The 21,551-nt window shown below is 38.0% G+C and overlaps 1 protein-coding gene across 5 annotated transcripts in view; it reads left to right on the forward strand.

Moving 5' to 3' along the window:
• The window catches only part of TBC1D9B (TBC1 domain family member 9B), a 66,072-nt gene that overhangs the window by 22,416 nt on the left and 22,105 nt on the right, over positions 1-21,551 (forward strand). For all 5 annotated transcript variants that reach the window (XM_007474179.3, XM_007474180.3, XM_007474181.3 and 2 more), the window contains 9 exons: positions 349-556; positions 3,145-3,351; positions 7,431-7,574; positions 8,226-8,376; positions 8,748-8,962; positions 9,500-9,617; positions 10,843-11,128; positions 15,884-16,013; positions 16,142-16,240. In XM_007474179.3, the coding sequence (XP_007474241.2) occupies positions 349-556; positions 3,145-3,351; positions 7,431-7,574; positions 8,226-8,376; positions 8,748-8,962; positions 9,500-9,617; positions 10,843-11,128; positions 15,884-16,013; positions 16,142-16,240 (1,558 nt within the window). The remainder of the gene's footprint in view (positions 1-348; positions 557-3,144; positions 3,352-7,430; positions 7,575-8,225; positions 8,377-8,747; positions 8,963-9,499; positions 9,618-10,842; positions 11,129-15,883; positions 16,014-16,141; positions 16,241-21,551) is intronic.

The following is a 21,551-nucleotide window of genomic DNA, read 5'->3' on the forward strand; positions in this document are numbered from 1 at the left end:
TGGTCAGGTAAACGGAAGTTTATCTTGCCGCCAGCAACAGAGGAATACAGTATAGCTTTTTTTTTTTTTTAACCCATGCCTTCTGTCTTAGAATTGAAACTAGGTATTAGTTCCAAAGCAAAAAAGAAATAAAGACTAAGCAATGGGGGCTAAGTGACTTGCCCAGGATCATATAGCTAGGAGGTGTCTGAGGCCAGATTTCAACCTAGGACTTAGTCCTTAGGCCAGGCTCTATTCACTCAGTCAAATTAGCTGGCACCAGTATAGCTCTTACTGAAAGTACTTAAACTGATTTTAATATTGCTAACACTTGGCCCATGTGCTTTCATTTCTCTCATCTACATTCAGAGATCTGGATGCCAGGGCCAAAAATGAATGCTACCGAGCAACTTTCCGATTGCCAAAGGATGAACGGCTGGATGGACATACTGATTGTACTTTGTGGACCCCATTCAATAAGATGCATATCCCTGGCCAGATGTTCATCTCCAACAATTATATTTGCTTTGCCAGCAAAGAAGAGGAGGCATGTTATCTCATAATACCACTGAGAGAGGTAAAGATTTCTTTCAATCTTAGTATAACGTTCAAGGTCAGCAGTCACATTATGGCAGCAGCCAAGATGTTAGAAAGAGCATCCATTTAGGACTTGGGAGATTTGGATTTTCCTTGTGACAAGCTACTTTGGTCATTACTTAACTTTTTTGTGTTTCATCTGTTAATTACAGTTAAAGATAGCAGACATTTATACTGCTAGATGACATTAGGAGGTTCGTGTAGGGTAATGGAGGGGGGAAGCATGTTATGGTAGGGATGGGGGTAGATTCTATAAAGTTCCTTGGAAATAGCAGGAGACATTCTTTTAAAGCTATGTGATACTTGCTATGAGCCATATTGTATGGGATACACCTCAGAGACCTTCATGTCAGTCAGTGGATCAGATGGATTTTTGTTTTTAAAAATCATTTTTTTTACCAATTATATGTAATAACAAAGTTATATGAAGATTGTGTCATGAGTTTCAGCAGCTCATAGTATGTCAAAGACTTTCTTTTCTAGTTGACTGATAATTCCATGACTTTCAGGAAGGCCCCCCCCCCCCCTTTTTTTCCTATGGCTCCATGATTCTTGTTGTCTCCCTTCCCGTCTTTCCTCTCCCCTTCTGCAGTTGACTAGCAATTCCACTGGGTTATACATATATTAACTCTCAAAACCTATTTCAATATTATTCCTTTTTGCAAAAGAGTAATCTTTTAAAACCCAAACCCCAGGGGGCAGCTGGATAGCTCAGTGAATTGAGAGCCAGGCCTAGAGACAGGAGGTCCTAGGTTCAAATCTGACCTCAGACACTTCCCAGCTGTGTGACCCTGGGCAAGTCACTTAACCCCCATTGCCTAGCCTTTACCTCTCTTCTCCCTTGGAACCTTGGAACCTTCCAAGTTGGAAGGTAAGGGTTTTTTAAAAATAAAAATAAATAAAATGAAACCCAAACCCCAAATCACATATCCACATAAACAATTGATAAATCACATGTTTTCTTCTGAATTTCTGAACCTCTCACAGTTCTTTCTCTGGAGATGGATAGTGTTCTTTCACCTAAGTCCCTCAGAGTTGTCCTGGGTCATTACATTGCTGCCAGTAGTAAAGTCAGTTACATTTGATCATCCCACAGTGTTGTAGTTTCTGTGTATAATATTCTCCTAGTTCTGCTTATTTCGCTCCATCATTTCATGTAGGTCTTTCTGGATCTTATAGAAGTCCATCAATTCCTTATAGCATAATAACATTCTATCACCATATACCACAGTTTATTCAGCCATTGCCCAATCAAAGACATCCCCTCATTTTCTAATTTTTTGCCACCACAAAAAATCCAGCTATAAATATTTTTGTACAAACCATTCCTTTCCCATTTTTTTATTTCTTTGGGATAAAAACCTAGTAGTGGTATTGCTGGATCAAAGGACATATATTTAATTCCAAATTGCCAGAAAGGCCCTTTTTGAAGAACAAAAATGACTGTTCTGTGTCTGAGAGGAGATTAAATCATAAAAAAGAGATACCAGCTGATCCTGGGGTCCTAGGATCTATTTTAAGACATCTTAGTGATTGGGAGATTCAGAGCAAAATTTGAGATGATAACTTCTCATTGAAAAGCCCAATAAGCCTTGCAAATAGCTAATTGTGCATATATGAAACACTTGGAGAACCTTGACTACAAATTAATATTTAAATACAAAATATTGTAGTAACTCTTCATTTGTTGTTATTTAGTCATTTAGGTCATGATCATCTCTTTGTTACTCCTTTTGGGGGTTTTGTTTTGAGTTTTTTTGGTCATTTTCTTCTCCAGATGAGGAAACTGAGATAAATAGGATTAAGTGACTTGCTAAGTATCTGAGACTGATTGAACTTAAGTCTTCCTGACTCCAGACCTGTCACTTCATCCACTTAGATGCCCTAGTAATTATTTGTAAATTATGGCAATAAGACTTAAATATTTTATTTTTATTCATTTTGTGATAGAAATAAGATTAATTCTATTTAAGACTAATATGTTAGACATGGGAAATCTTGGGAATATTAATTAAGTGTAATGCCAGGCATTATGCCAAGTGCTAGAAATAAAAAAGAAAAGAAAAAAAGATCCAAAGAACTTTTTATTCTGATGAGGTAGACAACATATATAGAGAGATCCAAAATAAACCTTGAACATGTATAGATTAGCTTAGAGGGAAAGAAATTAGAAGCTGAGGGCACAAGGAAAGGCCTCTTGTGGAAGGTAGCACGTGATCTTAGTCATAAAGGATGTCTGGGATTCAAAACGACAGCAACAAGGATGGGGAACATTCTAGATATGGTGAAGAGCCACAAAGTAAGAGGACCCATCTAATTTCCTATCTAGAGGGATGAGAGCATTTCTCTGGCTACAGCTAGATTGCCTGAGATGTACTTTTCTACATAAAAGAAGCTTCTTGGGAGATTCCAAGAGAGGACAGCTTCCAAATTCAGGCCGTTTTGAGAGGAGGAAAGACTTTGGAACTCCTGATCATGCACTATATCTTTAATAGTCAGTTCTAAGAGTGATTTTAGCTTCTGAAGCTCAAGAAGGAATCATGGAGCATTATACCTCTTCTTTTGCAGGTGACAGTGGTCGAAAAAGCTGACAGTTCCAGCGTGTTACCTAGCCCACTGTCAATTAGCACAAAAAGTAAAATGACCTTCTTGTTTGCCAATCTGAAGGATCGAGATTTTTTGGTCCAAAGAATCTCTGATTTCCTTCAGAAAACATCAGCTAAGAAGACACATGGAAATAGAGAGAAGGCCGGGGTCATGGACCCAGCACAGGAGGTGAGTTGAAAACAAAACTTGATATATATTTAAATTCTTTTTCATATTCAAATTCAATTTTCATTTCAAATTCATTTTTACAAGCAGGTAAGTTGATCTTTTCATTTTCTTCTCTCCTTAAAAATAATACCTTAGTTTAGTTGCTTTTTAAACTGTAGGTGGCCTTCATTTTTTTCCTAAAGATTAATTGCCCTTAGTAAAAAAAAAAATTCTCTTCTCCTCACCTGTTGGGTAATTTCAAAGGCATTGAAGGCTTTCCATCAAGAGACCTCATTCCAACTTTATCTTCCATAATTTTTAACTTATGCTTTCTGCTCTAAATCCAGGATACTCTTTTGGTGCTACTGTTTTTCATTTGCTCATGACATTTTCTACACTTGAAGTTCTTTTCTTCTTTCTGCTAATTAGTTGAGTTGCGATAAAGTAACCAGGAATTTTCAGTGCCCCATCCCCTCTCCTGATGGGTATGAACAGCTACTGTATGTATTGGTATGCACATACAGTGGCAAGATTTCCATATTAAGTACTTCTTGATCATATCGATTAACAATGGTTCTAAAGCAGAATCAGTATAAACTTGGATCAGGAATGATTGCATTATGAGGTTTTTGAAACACCGTCTAAACAGAAAACATGACAAGGTAGTAGTTTAACCAAAGATTTAAAATACCTTTACCTCAGTATTTATTAAAGAAGGCAGTCTCAGGAAGCAGCTGTATCCTGAGAAAAGGCAAAAAGGCAGGAATAACCTAGTCTGGTGTGACCAGGGGAGAGTGAGGAGACCAACTTAAACCTAGTCAAAGATTTTTTTAGGGAATAACAGAACTTTTTTTCAGATTCGATTCATTGGTCAACAAGAAGCCTTTGTAGACTATTGAGTTGAATCATAGAATCTCAAGTTGGAAGATAATTTATTTGACATCTTATTCAACTTGTCCTTGAGTAAAAATTCTCTCTACTATATCTCTGAGTCATTTCTGCCTGTACTTGCAGACTTCATGAAGTCACTACATTCCAAGATAGCCCATTCTACTTTTTATAGCTCTAATCATATAACCTGCAAGACTCTGTGATTGAAAGCAGCAAGAACAAAAAGTAATACAGAGAAAGCCCCAGGATGGGGACCATTGTAGCCCTAGAGAACAGGAGCAGCAACCAGTGGGACAGCATATATCCATAGGTCCTTAATGCTGTAAGGGGTAAAAATCAAAGGTTTGGACTAAATTTTAAGAATGTTATTGCCATAAATTTTTACTCACATCAGAATGACTTTTTATGGTAGTCAATTTTGATTCATCACCCACTATTGCATACGTGGATCACAGACATACTTAAGGATAATTGGGGTATATATGCTTCTAGTGATTAAATCTAAAAAATGGGCAGGGGAGAGTTAATCCCATCTTCACAATGCTCCACCTTGAGGTGTTGAAAGAACCTTAAATATCCAACACTGAACTTCTAAGAGATGGTAGAGGTCATCAGAAGAACCCAAGAGACTCAGGGAAACACTAAACAGTGCTGACCACTCTGCCAAAAAGGGCAAGAGGGGCCTGAGCTTGGTCCTGAAATAAAACCTTAATTTAGGAACTAAAACTAAAAAGATGAGTAAATCAAAGAAACACCAACCAGTATCAAAAATTTATTGCACTTTTAATTCTATAACAGTAAATATTAAAAGAAAGAATGAAAGAAAAAATGCATTTCCCACTAGGAATATCTGAACTTAGAAAAATGAAGCAATATTTTTAAAATGACATTAAAAACTCTTGAAAGAACTGAAAAGACAATAAGAAATTTAGGTGAGAAAGTAGTAATCATGGAATTTCTGAAAATCAAAAAAGGTCAAACAAATCAGTGACTCCATGAGATAGCAAGAAATATTAAAAGAAACTATAAGAAAGCTAATATCCAAGATAGTAGAACTGTAAACAGTGTAAGGTGGGTTATTGAAAATAATCACTGAACTTCCTGAAAGTCATGATCAAAGTAAAAAATTCCTGGACACCATATTTCAAGAAACCATAAACAAAAATCTGTAGACATAGTAGAATCCTAATGGCAAAGTGAAGATGGAAAGAATCTGCCATTACCTCTGAAAGGAACTACAATAGGAAAAGTCCCAGGAATATCAGCCAAAATTCAGGGCTCCTTCATCAAAGAAAAAAAATTTCAAACATCCATAAATAACCAGTTGGGGTACCAAAGAACCATAGTCAGGATCACAAAAGACCTCGCAGCTTCTATTGTAAGCAAGAAGAAATCTGGGAATACAGTATTATAAAAGGTAGTTTACAATAAACCCTGCAAAGCTAAACATAATCCTATAGAGGGGGAAAAAATTACACCTTTAATGAAATAGAAGACTTTCAAGTATTTACAATGAAAAGAGTCACTGAAAACTCTGAAATACAAACAGAAGTCCAGAAAAAAACCTAAAAAAGTACATAAATGTATTTGAGCAATTAGATGAAGTAATGCTAACATTCTAATTAGGGAAATTGAACCAAGTGTCCCTTCAGAACCTTAATATCTTCATAGGGTACAGAAAGAGGTAAAGAAGAAAAATAGAGGCTAGAGTGGAAAGAATGGTTCTGTTCAGAGGGTTTGAAGAAGAGAAAGAAAATAGAAAAATACATTCAAGAAGATAGGAGATGGAACTGGTTATTTCTCATAATTGTGGTGCTTCCGAAAAGTATGTAAATGGAGGGAGTGGGCATCATATAAATCTCCCTTTTCTCTGAAACAGGCAGAGGGTTAAACACACATTACAGACACACACAAAAGAATTTGGGGTAAAAATACATCAAACTAAAAGGGGAACATGCAGGAGTAGGAAGGAGGTTTAAAAAAAGTAAGCTTCATGATCTTGAAGGAGAGATTAAAAGGAGGAAAAAAGAAAATAGAATCCATTGTCTGATAGGAATGCAATAAGATTGCCAATCAGACAATAGGCTTTTGAAGAATGACTAAACAACTGGTGGTATATGAATGGGATAGGATGCTATTGTTCTATAAGAAAAGGTAAAAGATAATTTCAAAATATCGTGGTTAGGAATTGATGCAGAGTGAAATGAGCACAAATAGGAGAACAGTTCATTCAAAGAAACAAACACCTTTGTGAAGAAAAATAACTTTGGAAGAATTAAGAACTCTGAACAAAGTAGTAATAAACCCATGTTTCTGGAGGACATATGGGGAAATGTTATTCATCTCCTTACAGGTGCTGGATATACACACACACATATATACATATATACATTTGCATGACTACACTAATTTGTTATGACTCTTTTTCCTTTATTTCTTTAAATTGAGGCATGGGGGGGTATAGGGAATTGGGAAATTAATGATAGTGGTATCCCCAAAAAGTAAGCTATTGAAATATTATTAAAGATGGTTTCAGAGAAACCTGGGAAGACTTGTATAAATTGATGCAGAGCAGAGTGAGCAAAATCAGGAAAATGAGTTATATAGTAGCAATTTTGTAAAGAAAAACTACCTGGAAACATTTTTAGGAACTGATAAACATAGTGAGGACACAAGCTGAACATGCCACCCACCCCCAATAGAGAGATGATGAACTCAGAATACAGATTGAGACATACTTTTCAAAGTGTGAGGAGTTAAGGGTGATCAATGCAGGAATTTGTTTTGCTTGACTATTCGTTGTAACAAATTTTGTTTTTCTTGATTTCTCAAATAAGGGGAAAGAAAAAGAGAAAATGAAGATCAAAAAATAAAATTTAATTTAAAAAACATTAATACAGTACAAAGAAAAGAAAGTTTGTAAGAATTATATAAGATTTATTTTATTCTTTTAAAAAATTAACAAGCAGTATGAAATACTTGCTCATAGTTGCTTAGAGAAATTTTTTTTGGTTCTGTGTGTATAGAAATGCATTTTTTTAGTGTTTAATTTCAGAATTTAAAAATAAGATTTTAAAAAGTGAAGGCTACCATGTTAATGGCTGGCCTTTGGAAAATAAAGTCTTTGACTAGTCAGTACAATCAGACTAACAGATAAGATATATAAGATAAATATAAGCTTTTTTTAATCTGTTCTATCTTTTCCTCAGGAGGGCAGTGATCTACCTGCCAGCCCATCCTCCACACTTAGCAGTTCCCTGACCTCCTTCCTGGAAGAGGCTCCAACTGCTTCTCATGGACTTCTCAAACTTTTTCAAAAAAACTCATCCATAGAGTTTCTTGGGCCCAAGGAGGTAAGACTCTCTATTGTAGTTAAGAAATCAAAAATTTGAGGCAGCTAGATATCTAAGTGGTCAGAGAGCCAGGCCTGAAGACTGGAGGTCCTGGGCTCAAATTTAGACTCGGACACTTTCTAGATGAGTGACCTGGGGCAAGTCACTTAACGCCAATTGCCTATCCCTTACTACTCTTCTGCCTTGGAACCAATACTTAGTGTCAATTCTAAGCTAGAAGGTAAGGGTTTAAAAAAAATGATTCAGAATTTGAGTGAATGTTGAGTTCTCAAGAAGGAAAGAAGCTAATGGTATCATTGGGAACAGATACAGATGTCCTACCCCTTTGCTCCATTAGTATTTCTTTACCATAACCTATAGGGCCTTGATGTTCCTATCCCAAACCAGACTGTAAATTGGGCAGAATTAGCTTGTTCCCTGATTTTTTCACACTAAGTAATAAGGAATTGCAGTCGATGCCCTCTTTCAACTCACTAAGCATATACTTTTTAACTATTAGTACTTTAGTTTATAGTTTGAGAGAGAGGGTGTGTGTTTCATAGATAATTTATTTAGCAATAAATGAGGCTTTCTGAGTATATTACTTTGGCCTAATATATCCACCTAAGGCCTCTGGAGTACACAAGTACAAACAACATTCTTTTCTGTAAGGCAAAGGAGAAGATGAAAGAAGAATCTTGGAATATTCATTTCTTTGAGTATGGACGTGGCATGTGCATGTATCGTACAGCAAAGACCCGGGAGCTGGTCTTAAAAGGCATCCCTGAGAACCTCCGGGGAGAACTCTGGCTCCTGTTCTCAGGTGAGCTACTATAGCTACTATATCACCACTGCTGCCCAACTGTAGTTCTCTTATTCTGGAGGGTCCTTTAAGTCAGGACATTTACTCTGCTACAAGGTAACTCCTCTAGAATGAGGAATGAAGACGAGGCAGGGGAAGGTAGCCTCATATACCAGTTTCTTGTTGAGGGCCTGCACACTCCACTCTTCTTCATTGCTTTTAATTTTTAGTAGCTCTTGAAATTCTGGAACCTAAGAAATAAGGCACTGCAGTCCCTACTGGAATTGACCACTTATTTTCTGCAAACTCTTTAGCCTGACATTTTAATTAAGCCCCTAGGCATAAATCTCCTCTGAGAATGTCAGCCAGTGCCATGTGTTTACTCACTATAGGAGCATGGAATGAGATGGTGACCCACCCTGGATACTACTCTGAGTTGGTGGAGAAATCTATGGGCAAGCAAAGTGTTGCTGCCGAAGAAATTGAGCGAGATCTGCACCGTTCCATGCCTGAGCATCCAGCCTTTCAGAATGCGATGGGCATTGCTGCCCTCCGGCGAGTGCTAACAGCTTATGCTTACCGAAACCCAACTATTGGATACTGCCAGGTTAGACATTATCAATTTGACAGGCTTTTGCTGGGATAGCTAGAGCTAGAAAGTCCCCTGTGACCTCTCAGACTCCGAGGCAACTCTGTAGTTTGTACCAGAGACTGCAGAAGAGCCCCCGTCCATTCCAATCCACTGTTCTTAGGAAGCAGACAACCTCTGACAAGATTTAGACAAGACCGAGTATGTCCCAACACAAAGAAAGATTAGAAAAATACATTATTGTCCTTCATATTAAAGTAATATCTTTCACCCATTTCTGGTTTGGATGTGTGTGAGGGCTTCCTTCTCAAAGTAAATTAATTGTGGACACAGAATAAATTTGCTCAGAAGTTTCTCCTTTACTTCCTCAACATGACATGCCTACTGTATTCAGTCTTGGGCCAGGCCCAGAAGTAGAGTGACCTTGGAGGGCATTAGTTCCCTTTCCCTGCTAAGGATGAGATCCATCTGATGGCTTGAAATAGGAGCTCCCAGTTTCCAATGCTATTTGTTCTCTGTGCCATATTGCATCTGTCCTGGTGGGACTGTTCATAGGCTATGAACATTGTGACGTCAGTGCTTCTTCTGTACGGCAATGAGGAAGAGGCTTTCTGGCTGCTGGTGGCGCTCTGTGAGCGGATGCTGCCTGACTACTACAACACCAGGGTGGTAGGTGAGTTGACCCAAAGCTGTCATGTTACTGAATAATAAGAAAAGCACAAGTGTTTTAAAAGGAAAATTGCTATAAGGGCAATTAGAAGACCTGAATTCTGGTCCCACTGCTGAAATTTGCAAATTATTCATCTCTCCAATCCTCATTATCTTTATCTGTCAGGGCAAGCATTCGCTGCCCTGCTTTTCTCATGGACTTGTATGAGGGTCAAGAAAGATCCTAGAAGAAAAAGAATATTGAAAACCACAAAGCCTCATACAAATGTCAGGGGTGCTTATTATGTTAATTATGTTAATAAACTATCCATATTATAGTACCTTAAAGAGTTATGATTTCACTGACTTAGGAATTCTCTATACAACATACTCCTCTAGGACTTAGTCTTCAAGAGTTTTTATGGTGGAAAAATTCATCACCCTATGGCCAGAACTCATTCAACTGGTTCTTGGATGATAGAGTTCATTGTCAAACCCATTCTCAAAACCTTTGCCATATACAAGTTCCTGCCTAAGGTTAAATCCACTAGCCTAGCCCTTGAAAACTCATGATTTCCTCTATACTACAGTGAGATATTAAAGGAAGTTATTAGTGATAGAATCTCCCTCCATAGTATCTAACAAAATGCCAAATACACACATAATACATTAAGTTAGCAATTGTTAATAAAAATGGTTAGCTATAACTCCTTTTTTAAAAAAATAGGAACTGTTGAGGCCAATTTCTATCAGCCTAAAAACTGAATTCTTATATTGAACATTGTGGAGATATGAAATATACATATTTTCTCATTTGCTTCTCAAAACAACCCTGAAAGGTAGGGAATCTGATTCCTATTTTACAGATGAAGAAACTGAGGCAAACAGAAACTAAATGACTTGCACAGGGTCAACACAGCTAGTAAGTATCTGAGCCAGATTTCAAGTTCTTGGCTCCAGGCCCAGTGCTCAATCTATTGCACCATCTAGCTGCCATGAGGAACTGAAATAGTTATAGGGGGGAAATGAATATTTATACCAAAGAAAGGAAAAAATATTGATAAGGAAGAAAACCATTTTAATATTACTATGAATAATTGTAATTAAGGGGCCCCAAATTCATGGAGTTTCATTCCATCATAATAGATTATAAATGATTTTGGCAAAAATAAGAATATCTTTAATGCAGGTTCACAGAGAAGGTGAAGGATCATCTGGCTCATCATATGCTTCCTTTTCTTCCCTTTCAGGTGCCCTTGTAGACCAAGGCATCTTCGAAGAACTCACAAGGGAATTCTTGCCTCAACTCTCAGAGAAGATGCAAGACCTTGGGGTTATTTCAACCATCTCGCTCTCCTGGTTCCTTACTCTCTTCCTTAGTGTCATGCCCTTTGAAAGTGCAGTGGTCATCGTCGACTGTTTCTTCTATGAGGGGATCAAGCTCATTTTGCAGGTCTCCTTGGCCATCCTTGATGCCAACATGGAGCAACTATTGAATTGCAGTGATGAAGGTGAAGCCATGACAGTTCTGGGCAGGTGATTCATGGTTCACTTGTATTTTGACTAGGTGAAGCATGTCACCCTCCTCATGGGTGTGCAGAGAATGGGTTGATACATTTTGTTCAACAATCCTTCTTATTACACAGGAAGGTTCCAGGAATTGAGGGGAGGAGTCACTGGAAGTGACAGAGATATTTTAAAAATGAAAGGAAGAAAGAAAAGACGATTCAGTACCTATTCTGAGCAGAGAGAGAGACCCTGAACTGGTAGCAGCCTTGTTCCTTGGGCAGGGCATAGTTTTCAAGCCTGAGCAAAAAAGGATGACTACGTAGTTTGTTTGGGTCTGATTGGGCAGGGTGGGAGGAATGGTTAGAGTGGATGGGGCAATTTTAATTTCTAGGAATGTTAGAAGTAGCATTCAGGAAGCTGGTCTAATGAGCAGTATGAGCTATGAAAAAGGCATGGGCTCCTTTTAGGTCAGAGCTGCCTGAGTAATGACTCCACTCTAGTTTATGTGATTTTGTAGCATCCTAAGTTCTGTCACATTCAGAGTCTGATAGAGGTACAACAAGGAGAAAAAAATAACATAATAAAATGCCTTTATTTCTACCTTTGTAGACCCTCTCAATGACAGTAGTATATAATGGAATTTTGGCAAAATGATGAAATTATTAAAAAATCACATGTCCGGTAGCAGTTCCTATAGATGGAAAGCTGACATCCCTGTGAACAGTAGTAGTGAAAAGTGTTTTGAATACTAGACAAAATAGATAAAGAAAAAGTCAAATCCTTTTTCCTCCTAAATCACGGCTCATTTTTGTATGGCATTTGATTTAAACAGGTAGTTTAGAATTTAGATTGACTTTAAGTGGCCAGAATGTTTGAGATGAAAAAGAGTAACCTGCATTTAGATCCAAGCTCTGCCACTGACTACCTCTGTGACTTTGGCCAGGTCACTAAACCTTTTGGACCTCAATTTCCTTGTCTGGCATTTGAGTAAATTGGACTAGGTGACTTCATAGGCCCCTTCTGAAGGCTAATGAATGTCATTGTAATAATTGTTTGATAGAAGGACAAAATAAAATGGGGGTCAGAGTAGATCATCTCTAACACCTCTTTCATCTCTAACATTTCATGATTCTTCAAATTGTTTACTAATACTCCTTAGGCCCCACACTTGCCTGAGTGTACTGCTTTTAGAAAGCAAACCATTGGGAAGGAATATGGGGTTTTTTGTTGTTTTTTGTTTTGGTTTGGTTTTTAAACCTTTACCTTCCATCTTGGAAATCAGTATTGTGTATTGGTTAAAGTGGTTAAGTGACTTGCTCAGGGTCATACAGCTGGGAAGTGTCAGAGGCCAGATTTGAGCCTAGGACCTCCCATCTCTAGGTCTGACTCTCAATCCACTGAGCTACCCAGCTGCCCCCGGGAATATGTTCTTTTAGGGGAACATAGCAGCCTTATATACCCTTAGGCATTTATTCAGCAAACATTGATTAAGTATCTGCTGTGCAAAACACAGATCAGGCAATAAGAAAGATGTAAAGTTTAGGCAAAGTACATTTCCTGCTTTCATGGAGCCAACAATCTAGTGAAGGGATACAGGCCCAAAGATTAGATAACTAATACAATATATGCAGCATTACATAATAAGAGAAGTATAGATAAAAATAATAGGTGAAGTCAAAACAGGAATGTCATTACTGACAGGGGAACCAGGGCAGGTTTCCTGGAGAAGATAGAATTTGGATATAAAGAACTAATAGGCAGAAGAAGATGGAGGGCATTCCAAGCATAAAAAATATTGAGCAAAGGTACAAAAATAGGAGAAGGTGAGGCTTGTTGGGGGTGATCCTGTTGGGATAGCACATATATGTAGGGGGAAATATAAGGCATGAGAGTAGGGAAACAGGGTAGAATCCGATTGTAGAGAGCCTTGATTACCTGGTGTATTGGATGGTAGCAGTGGGAAATAAAAGTTGTAGGAGGGAACACCAGCCACTCTTCTTCATCTATGTACTGTGTGAGGTTGACTCTCCAGATCCTAAGTGAAGCATCAAGTAAGGGGAGATATATGGAGGAAGGAAGGGGGAAGAGTTGAGTATGGTAACTCCTTGTCTTTCTCCTTGACAGTAATGGGATAATTTGGAGAAGAAATAGGTTTGGGGGAAAGATAACGAGTCCAGTTTTAGACATTATGTGTTTGAAATCCAGTTGAAATATCTAATAGGCTTCAGGAACTCAGGAAAGAGGCTAGGCTTGGATATACATACATATACATATATATATGTATATGTATGTATATATATATATATATTCAGTGGTCAATTATCTAGAAATATTAAATTAAAAAAATTTTTAAATTTAAAAAAGAAATATTAAATACACAAGCTGATGAAGTGACCAAGAATATGTGGAGAAAGAAGGGAAGTCCCAAGATAGACCCTTGAGCTATAACCACAGTCAGGGAACAGAATGTGATTGATAATTTCAGTCAGCAAAGGAACCTGAAAATGAGCAGACAGGTCAGCCAATCAGCAAGCATTTATTAAGCCATTAACATGTACCATTCACTGCTCTATGTACTAGGAATTCAAAGGCAAAAATCCAGTCCCTTCCCTAAAGAATCTCATGTTCTAATGGGAGAGAAGAGATGCACAAACTGTATGTGCAAGATGATATATACAGTTCAGAAGGAAGACATTAATAGTTGGAGGGGTAGAAGTGAGACTAGGAAGGAATCTTGCAGAAAAGATCCCTGAGTTGAGGCTTGAAGGAAACTAGAAAATGGAGAGGAGGAGAGAGAGCATTCCAGTCATGAGGAACAGCCAGTAAAAAGGCACTGAATCAATGCAGCTAGGTGGCACAGTGGATAGAGAGCCAGACCTAGAGTGAGGAGGGCCTGGGTTCAAATCTGTCCTCACACTTCCTGTGTACCCTGGGCAAGTCACTTAACTCACATTGCCCAGCCCTTACCAATCTTCTGCCTTGGAATTGATACTAAGACAGAAAGTAAGGAGTTAAAAAAGAAAAAGCATTGAGTCAGGAGGTAGAATGTTGTGTGAGCAGAACAGCAAGAAGACCTGTGCAATTGGCAACTAAAAATCATAGGGGAGGAAAGTGTAGAGAGACTGAAAAGATAGAAAGAAGCTAAGATATAAAGAACTTTAAATGCCACAAGAGGATTTTCTATTTGATCGTGGAGTTTATTGAGGAGGATAAGGTGATGGCCAGACATGTGCTTCAGGGAGACTACTTGGGAGGCAGAAAGGAGAGCCAAGAGAACAGTGTCATGACTACAACGATGCAAGAAAGATTCTTGCTAGGAGAAGATAGTCTGCAGTGCTAAATGCCACAGAGGTCAAGTAGGATGAGGATTGAAGAAAGACTATCTGATTGGACAGTTAAAAACCCTTTTTAACTTTGGAAAGAGTAGTATCTGTTGAAAGTCATATTGCAATGAGTAAGTGAGTAAACGAGAGGAAAGCAAGTAGAAGCAAGAACTCACAATAGCTTTTTCCAGCTCATTCACAGTGAACATAGCCTAAGAGGATGGTAGTATCAAGTGAAGTTTTTGTTTTTGTCTTTGTTTTTCCCAAGATGAGACTTGGGAATCTTTGTAGATAATAGGAAAGAAACTAGTAGCAAGGGAAAGTTTAAAGACTGGGCCAGAGGAAGATCATGGGAACAATATCCTGGAGATAGAAGGAAAAGAGATAAAAGTATATGTAAGGGACAGCTAGGTGTCTCAATAGATTGAGAGCCAGGCCTAGAGACAGGAGGTCCTGGGTTCATATTTGACCTCAGACACTTTCTAGCTGAGTGACCCTGTGCAAGTCACTTAACCCACCCCCCGCCCCCCTTGCCTAGCCCTTACTACTCTTCTCCCTTGGAAAGGATTCTTACTATTGATTCTAAAATGGAAGGTAAGGATTAAAAAAAACAAAAAAAACAGTGTGTAGAGGGGCTGATCTTAGCAAGGAAAGGAGCATCCTCTTTATCAGAGATTAAAGTAAAGTAGAAGATAAGAAATCATGTCAAGGAGATAGACAGTGAAAGAAGGAGCTGATGGCAACTGGCCTCTTTCTCAGTAAAATATGAGGCCAACCTCTCAGCTCTGAGGGAGATGGCATATCATGAGATATGCCAAAAGAGAGAGCTAAGGGTTTAGGACAGCTGCTATTGAGAATGGAGGAAAGAATTCGTTTGGGAGGAATGAAAGGATTGCTTTGCTATGGTGAAAAGTCTAATTAAGATTAAGTAACATAAGTTTGTAGTTGACTTGGCTCAGTTGCATGACTTCTTCCAGCTGTGTTCAGCAATATGTGTCACTATCTCCCAGGAACCCAGTCTTGCTAGGGCCTTAAAGTATCCCTAGCAGTCCATTTCTGGATTGCTTGAATGGAGATAGGTGGCCACTGTCCAAGTTGTGTGTTTTATCCCTACCTTCATCATCCTAGAGACAAAGCAGCAGGGTTTCCTTGAACCAAAAATGGTTCAACAAGCAAATGGAGCTAAACTAGAGTTACAGGCTATTTGTTGCATTTTAAATTTCCAAGAGTGTCATGAAGCACTGGAATTCTCTGACTCAGAAGGAAGATGTCTCCAACCCAGTGAAGGGCTCCCAGTAGTCTACTTGAACATTAAGACATGTACATTTCATGAGCATATATGAAAAATAAGTGAGTAGCCAAAGATAGGCCCCCAAAGGAGCTTTTTCCATTTGATTTTTTGTCTGTCATTCTCACTATTTTCTAAACTGATGACTGTTTTCCCTCTCCTTAATCACAGATACCTGGATAATGTGGTGAATAAGCAGAGTGTTTCTCCACCTATCCCACACCTACATGCCTTACTTACCAGTGGGGATGAACCTCCTCCTGAAATCGATATTTTTGAACTCCTTAAAACTTCCTATGAGGTCAGGAATCACACTAGTTTTAACTTTAACAACTGTATATACATTCTGATTAACTGACCTGGATGTTGGCATATGAGAGCTGACATGTTTTTCTCTTGAGGTATTTAATTGACTTTTTTTTTTTCTAGAAATTTAGCAGTTTAAGGTCAGATGACATTGAACAGATGCGATTCAAGCAAAGACTAAAAGTCATCCAGTCCTTGGAGGACACAGCCAAGAGGAGTGTGGTATGTGAAACCTCAGATTTGATCCAGAAGCATTCATCAAGAGAATATACACCCTTGCTGATACTGTTTTTAGGAATTCTGCCTTTCTAGGAATTTCTTACAGTGTTCTCTACCCAGGTAGAGGGGACTGCTGAACACTAATAATTTAGCTCTGATTAGGTTTGTTTGGTTTTTTTTTTAATTTAGAATATTTTTTTCATGGTTACATGATTCATGATTCTGCACATATACACCCCCATTCTTTCCTCCCCCCTCCCAAAGCTGACAAGCTTTCCACTGAGTTATACATGTCTCATTGTTCAAAACCTATTTTCATGTTATTCATATTTGCAGTAGAGTGATCTTTTAACATCAAAACCCTAATCATATCCCCATCAAACTATGTTATGCATCATATGTTTTTCTTCTGCGTTTCTACTCCCACAGTTCTTTCTCTGGATGTGGATAGCGCTCTCTCATAAGTCCCTCAGAATTTTCCTGGATCTTGCATTGCTGCTAGTAGAAAAGTCTATTACATTCCATTGTGCCATACTATATTAGTCTCTGTGTATAATTTTCTCCTGGTTCTGCTCCTTTCACTCTGTGTCAATTCTTGGAGGTCTTTCCAGTAGCTCTGATTAATTCTTAATCTGATGCTAATAAATTTGGTCAATTATTAAGAGTTCCAAATCACCTTATTTGCTGGACTGAGTCCAGAAATAAGTATGCCTTCTCTTGAAGCAGTAAACTTGAATTTGATTTCTACTACTCTTTTGGAAAGGGCTGGTCCCTGTCTCTCCCTTCTGAAGGAGCTGTGGACCTGAGATTTCCTATTTGTGACAAGAGCATTGGTAGTCTTTGATATCTCTGTTAATTTACTTTGTGTTTGAGAGCAGTGGAGAAGACTACTACCCATTCTCCCTACATGCTATGGTATGTGAGTAGCCAAGCATTCATGCCTTCCCTAGTTTAGAGCATACTTCAACATTTTTTCATTCTTGGAGGAAACACAGGAAGAATTAGGGGCAGCATATTGCTTTGGGTACCCAACCTCTCCTTTTGGAAGAGGGATACAAAAAACTTCTAGCCTTTCTCATTTCATGGTGGGAAAATCCATTGAAAATATTTGTTTTGTTTGGTACTGCCATATACTCAGATTTTCTGCTCCTTTATTAATGCACATACACACAAACCCACTCCTCTTATAGAAAGGTAGATCAATGGAATAGACTGGGGTCAAATGACCTCAGCAAGATAGTGTTCGATAAACCCAAAGATCCCAGCTTTTGGGACAAGAACCCACTATTTGACAAAAACTGCTGGGAAAATTGGAAAACAGTTTGGGAAAAATTAAGTTTAGATCAATACCTCATACCCTATACCAAGATAAATTCAAAATGGGTAAATGACTTAAGTATAAAGAGGGAAATTATAAGTAAATTAGGTGAACATAGAATAGTAAACTGTCAGATCTATGGGAAAGGAAAGCATTTAAGACCAAGCAAGAGATAGAGAACATTACAAGATGTAAAATGAATACTATTGATATTAAATTTAAAAGATTTTGTACAAACAAAACCAATGCAACCATAATTAAAAGGGAAGAAACAAACTGGGGGAAAATTTTTATAACAAAATTCTGACAAAGGTCTAATATCTCAAATATACAATGAACTAAGTCAAATTTATAAGAAATCAAATCATTCCACTATTGACAAATGATCGAGTGATATGAATAGGCAGTTTCTAGATGAAGAAATCAAAGCTATCAACAAACACATTCCTCTTATAATACACCTCCATCTGGGAATGAAAATGTTTTGATATGGTTTTTCATTTTTCATTTTCTTTTCCTCAGTGAAAGACAAAAGCCAAGTCAATTTTTGTATTTCCATCAGTGACTCATAGGTTTTAGAAGTCAAGCATGCTACAGGCTTCAAGAGCTTGATAGATTTTTGCCCTTTCCAAACAGCTCCTGGCCCGGAGTCAATTAAACATTAAAATAAAATAATATAAAGCCCCTTCCTCCACAACATGCCTCATTTTGCTTTTGGTTTCTATAATATTTAGAGGAGGTGGTCACCAATTATTAATAATTAAAACCAAAATCATAAGGCTATCAGTGGCTTTACCAATTTTAATATAATAAAAATAGAAGGATAATAAAAGGAGAAAATACAGAAAGGAAATAAAAGAATTGCCTAGCCTAACACCCTAGAGTCTGTTTTCAATAAAATCAACAATGCCAGAGTCTGTCACTGAATCTCAGTCTCCATCAGTCCACATCAGACCCAACTTCTTGCTGGGTCCTACCTTATAAGCCGTTTTCTTCACCCACTAGCTCTCCCACATCACCTCCCAGGAACCAATCACAATTCCTCAATTTGCCTGGCACCACCCAAGGGAGCAGTGCCTGTGGGATCGATTTCCTGTCTCTCAAGGTGTCACTGATTGATTAAATTAAAAACAAAAGGAGGTAAAGTCCAAGCCCCTAGTTGATTAAATCAAAAACCAATTCCCTTCTCACATTTCAAACACTCCAGGAAAACAAAACATCTTTTTTTTTTCCACCCTTACCTTTCATCTTAGAATCAATGCTATAGGGGGCAGCTGGGTAGCTCAGTGGATTGAGAGCCAGTCCTAGAGATGGGAGGTTCTAGGTTCAAATCTGGCCTCAGCCACTTCCTAGCTGTGTGACCCTGGGCAAGTCACTTGACCCCCATTGCCTAGCCCTTACCACTCTTCTGCCTTGGAGCCAATACACAGTATTGACTCCAAGAGGAAGGTAAGGGTTTAAAAAAAAAAAAGAATCAATGCTATATACAGCAGAAGAGGGCTAGGCAATTGAGGTTAAGTGACCTGCCCGGGGTCCCACAGCTAGGAAGTATTTGAGGCCAGATTGAACCCAGGACTTCTCATCTCTAGGCCTGGCTCTCTATTCCCTGAGCCACCTAAAACTTTTGGCAGTTGCTTTGCCCCTCCCCTCCCCCAAAAAAACCCCAAAAACTTTTTCATGAAAGCACCAGAGAAAGTATGTCTCCTCTCCATTCTTTTCTCATGATGACATTAAATCAGGCTTTCAATATCATGAATCCCAGAATAAGATGTTCTAGGCTTTGGAGCTGCCATTTTATACTATTCTTTACACATGAAACATTTATCAATGGTTTTCCCATCTCTTGGAGGTCCATACTCTACTTCTTTCCATTGAGATCTTGTTTTCCTCTACATCCCATTTTGCAGCCTGTTACAAGGGAATCACTTTAAAAGACTGATATATATTAATTTAAGGTCGCCAAGGAATCAGCTATGTAATTCCTAAATGAAAAACTCAAGTCAGCCGTCAGCCTTTTTTGGAGTTTAATTACAATAGGAGCAAGAAAGGAATTAGAGATATATATAGAGAGAGAAAGGGGAGAGAAGGGAATAGGGCTTAAATACCCCTTCTGTTTAGGCTGGGCCAAAAGGCCCAAGCCCTTAGATAGCTGGGGCAAAGAAAAGAGATCAGTCCCTATTACTCACGTGTCCAAAATGGAGAAACAGTCTCAGAGGCCCCCACCTTCAGCTTCCTTCAGAGCAAGCTTCCTCAGAGCCCAGGAACCACACCGCTCCAAACTCAACCTCCCTCTCTTGAGTCTCCAGACCCTCCTATCTTTAAGGACACCATCCAAGTTGCCTCCCCTCAGTCCTCACATCTACCAATCACTCTTCATCAATTTCCCTGTCAATGGAGGCTCTCGCTTAGCCCAGGACCGCCCAGAGGTTTCTGGCTTTTTGCACATGTCTGTTGAAGGTCATATTTTCAAATGATTAAATCTATACTCCTTTGTTACAGCCCTTTCTAAATCCTGTTAACTTGAGTATGGTAGAGATTGGAATAATTAAATTTTGATCTAGGCTGCAGCCCTTACTCAATCCTATTAGGACTGAATAGGGTGGAGTATCTCCATTGTATCAATTCTAAAATCAATCAAGACTCAAAGAAATTCCTGTTCTATGCTTAAGCATAGGTCAAAGTCCTTTCCATTGTTCAGCAAAGGGTTTCTGTCCTAAAGTAATCTTAAGAAGGGAAGAGAAGGAACCTCCCATGCCAATGGAGTTCCCATTCCAATAGACTATCAGTAAGAAATTTTCCAAGTATGAAATATCCCAATGGTGAAATTTCCAACATTTATAAGTCTAAGGAATTTTGAGGTTTACAATCCCCCCTGATGATCATTGGGAGACTAGTCTCCCCATTGATCATTTAACATAATAATTTTGTAGTTCTAAATTCACTTCTATCTAAAGATATACACAATATTCAATTTTCTAAGAGAAATTAGAATAGTGAGAGAGGAAATAGAAAAGAAAAGAAAGCAAAACCAATGTTTGCTAGGCGCATTGACAGAAAGCCAAATTAGGGGCAGTCCCTTTTGGCATAAATGTTACAATAAATGTTCAATCAAAAGTTCAGTCCAATCAATCACATCCAAAGTTCATTCTTGATCTTCTTGATGAAGTGTAGGTTTTTGGCATCTTTCTGCAACAGTTCATTCTCTGGATATAAAAGTTTCAAGCTTCTTTCTTGAAGATCTTTTCTTGAACAAAATCAAAATCTTTGAATTTTTTATAAAAGTAAAATCTTAAACAAAAGTCTTGGATTTTTATAAAAATAAAATCTCAAACAAAAAAATTCAAAAATTCTTAGATTTTAAATTAAAATACAATCCCCCCTGAAGTAAGTATTAAAAAAAAAATATCAAGTTAAGCTCAGAATGCAATGTTCAGGTATGGGGTTGTATGTGTCAATTATCAAAAAAATAGAAAAATAATCAAAAACATAAGAAAATTTCAAAATAGACCTTGTATAGGTCCAGTTTAAAGTAATTTCTATCCCACAAGTATGTAGGACAGAATGCAGTAATATTTCACTTAGCCATTTGTAGCCAAGACTACAGGAAGTTGCCATAATATAAGAAGAAAAGAATTAGAATTCTATTTTGATGGGGAAATGTCATTCCCTTGTCTGATTTTTTTTTTCTTCAGAGATATAGGGAGCCAGCATGATAGTCAAGCTTTGTACTTGTTTGAGTACTTCGAAAGGAGTGTAGATACAAGGAAGTCCTACGACTTAAACATAAGTTAAGCGTCGCAACCTTGAGTCTCACTTTAATATTTCATGTGTGCTCTATTGGCACTATTCAGGTTTAGTCTGTGCTCCTTGTTTTTATCCCTTTTCCTGGAATCAGACACAAACATTAATCACAGTCCTATAATATTTTATCAATAAATGGCAGGTTCCCATAGTTTAAAGCTTTTAGGCATATATTGATATTATAACAAGAGTATA

This window comes from Monodelphis domestica, chromosome 1 (assembly GCF_027887165.1).
Source record: "Monodelphis domestica isolate mMonDom1 chromosome 1, mMonDom1.pri, whole genome shotgun sequence".
Classification (NCBI taxonomy): domain Eukaryota; kingdom Metazoa; phylum Chordata; class Mammalia; order Didelphimorphia; family Didelphidae; genus Monodelphis; species Monodelphis domestica.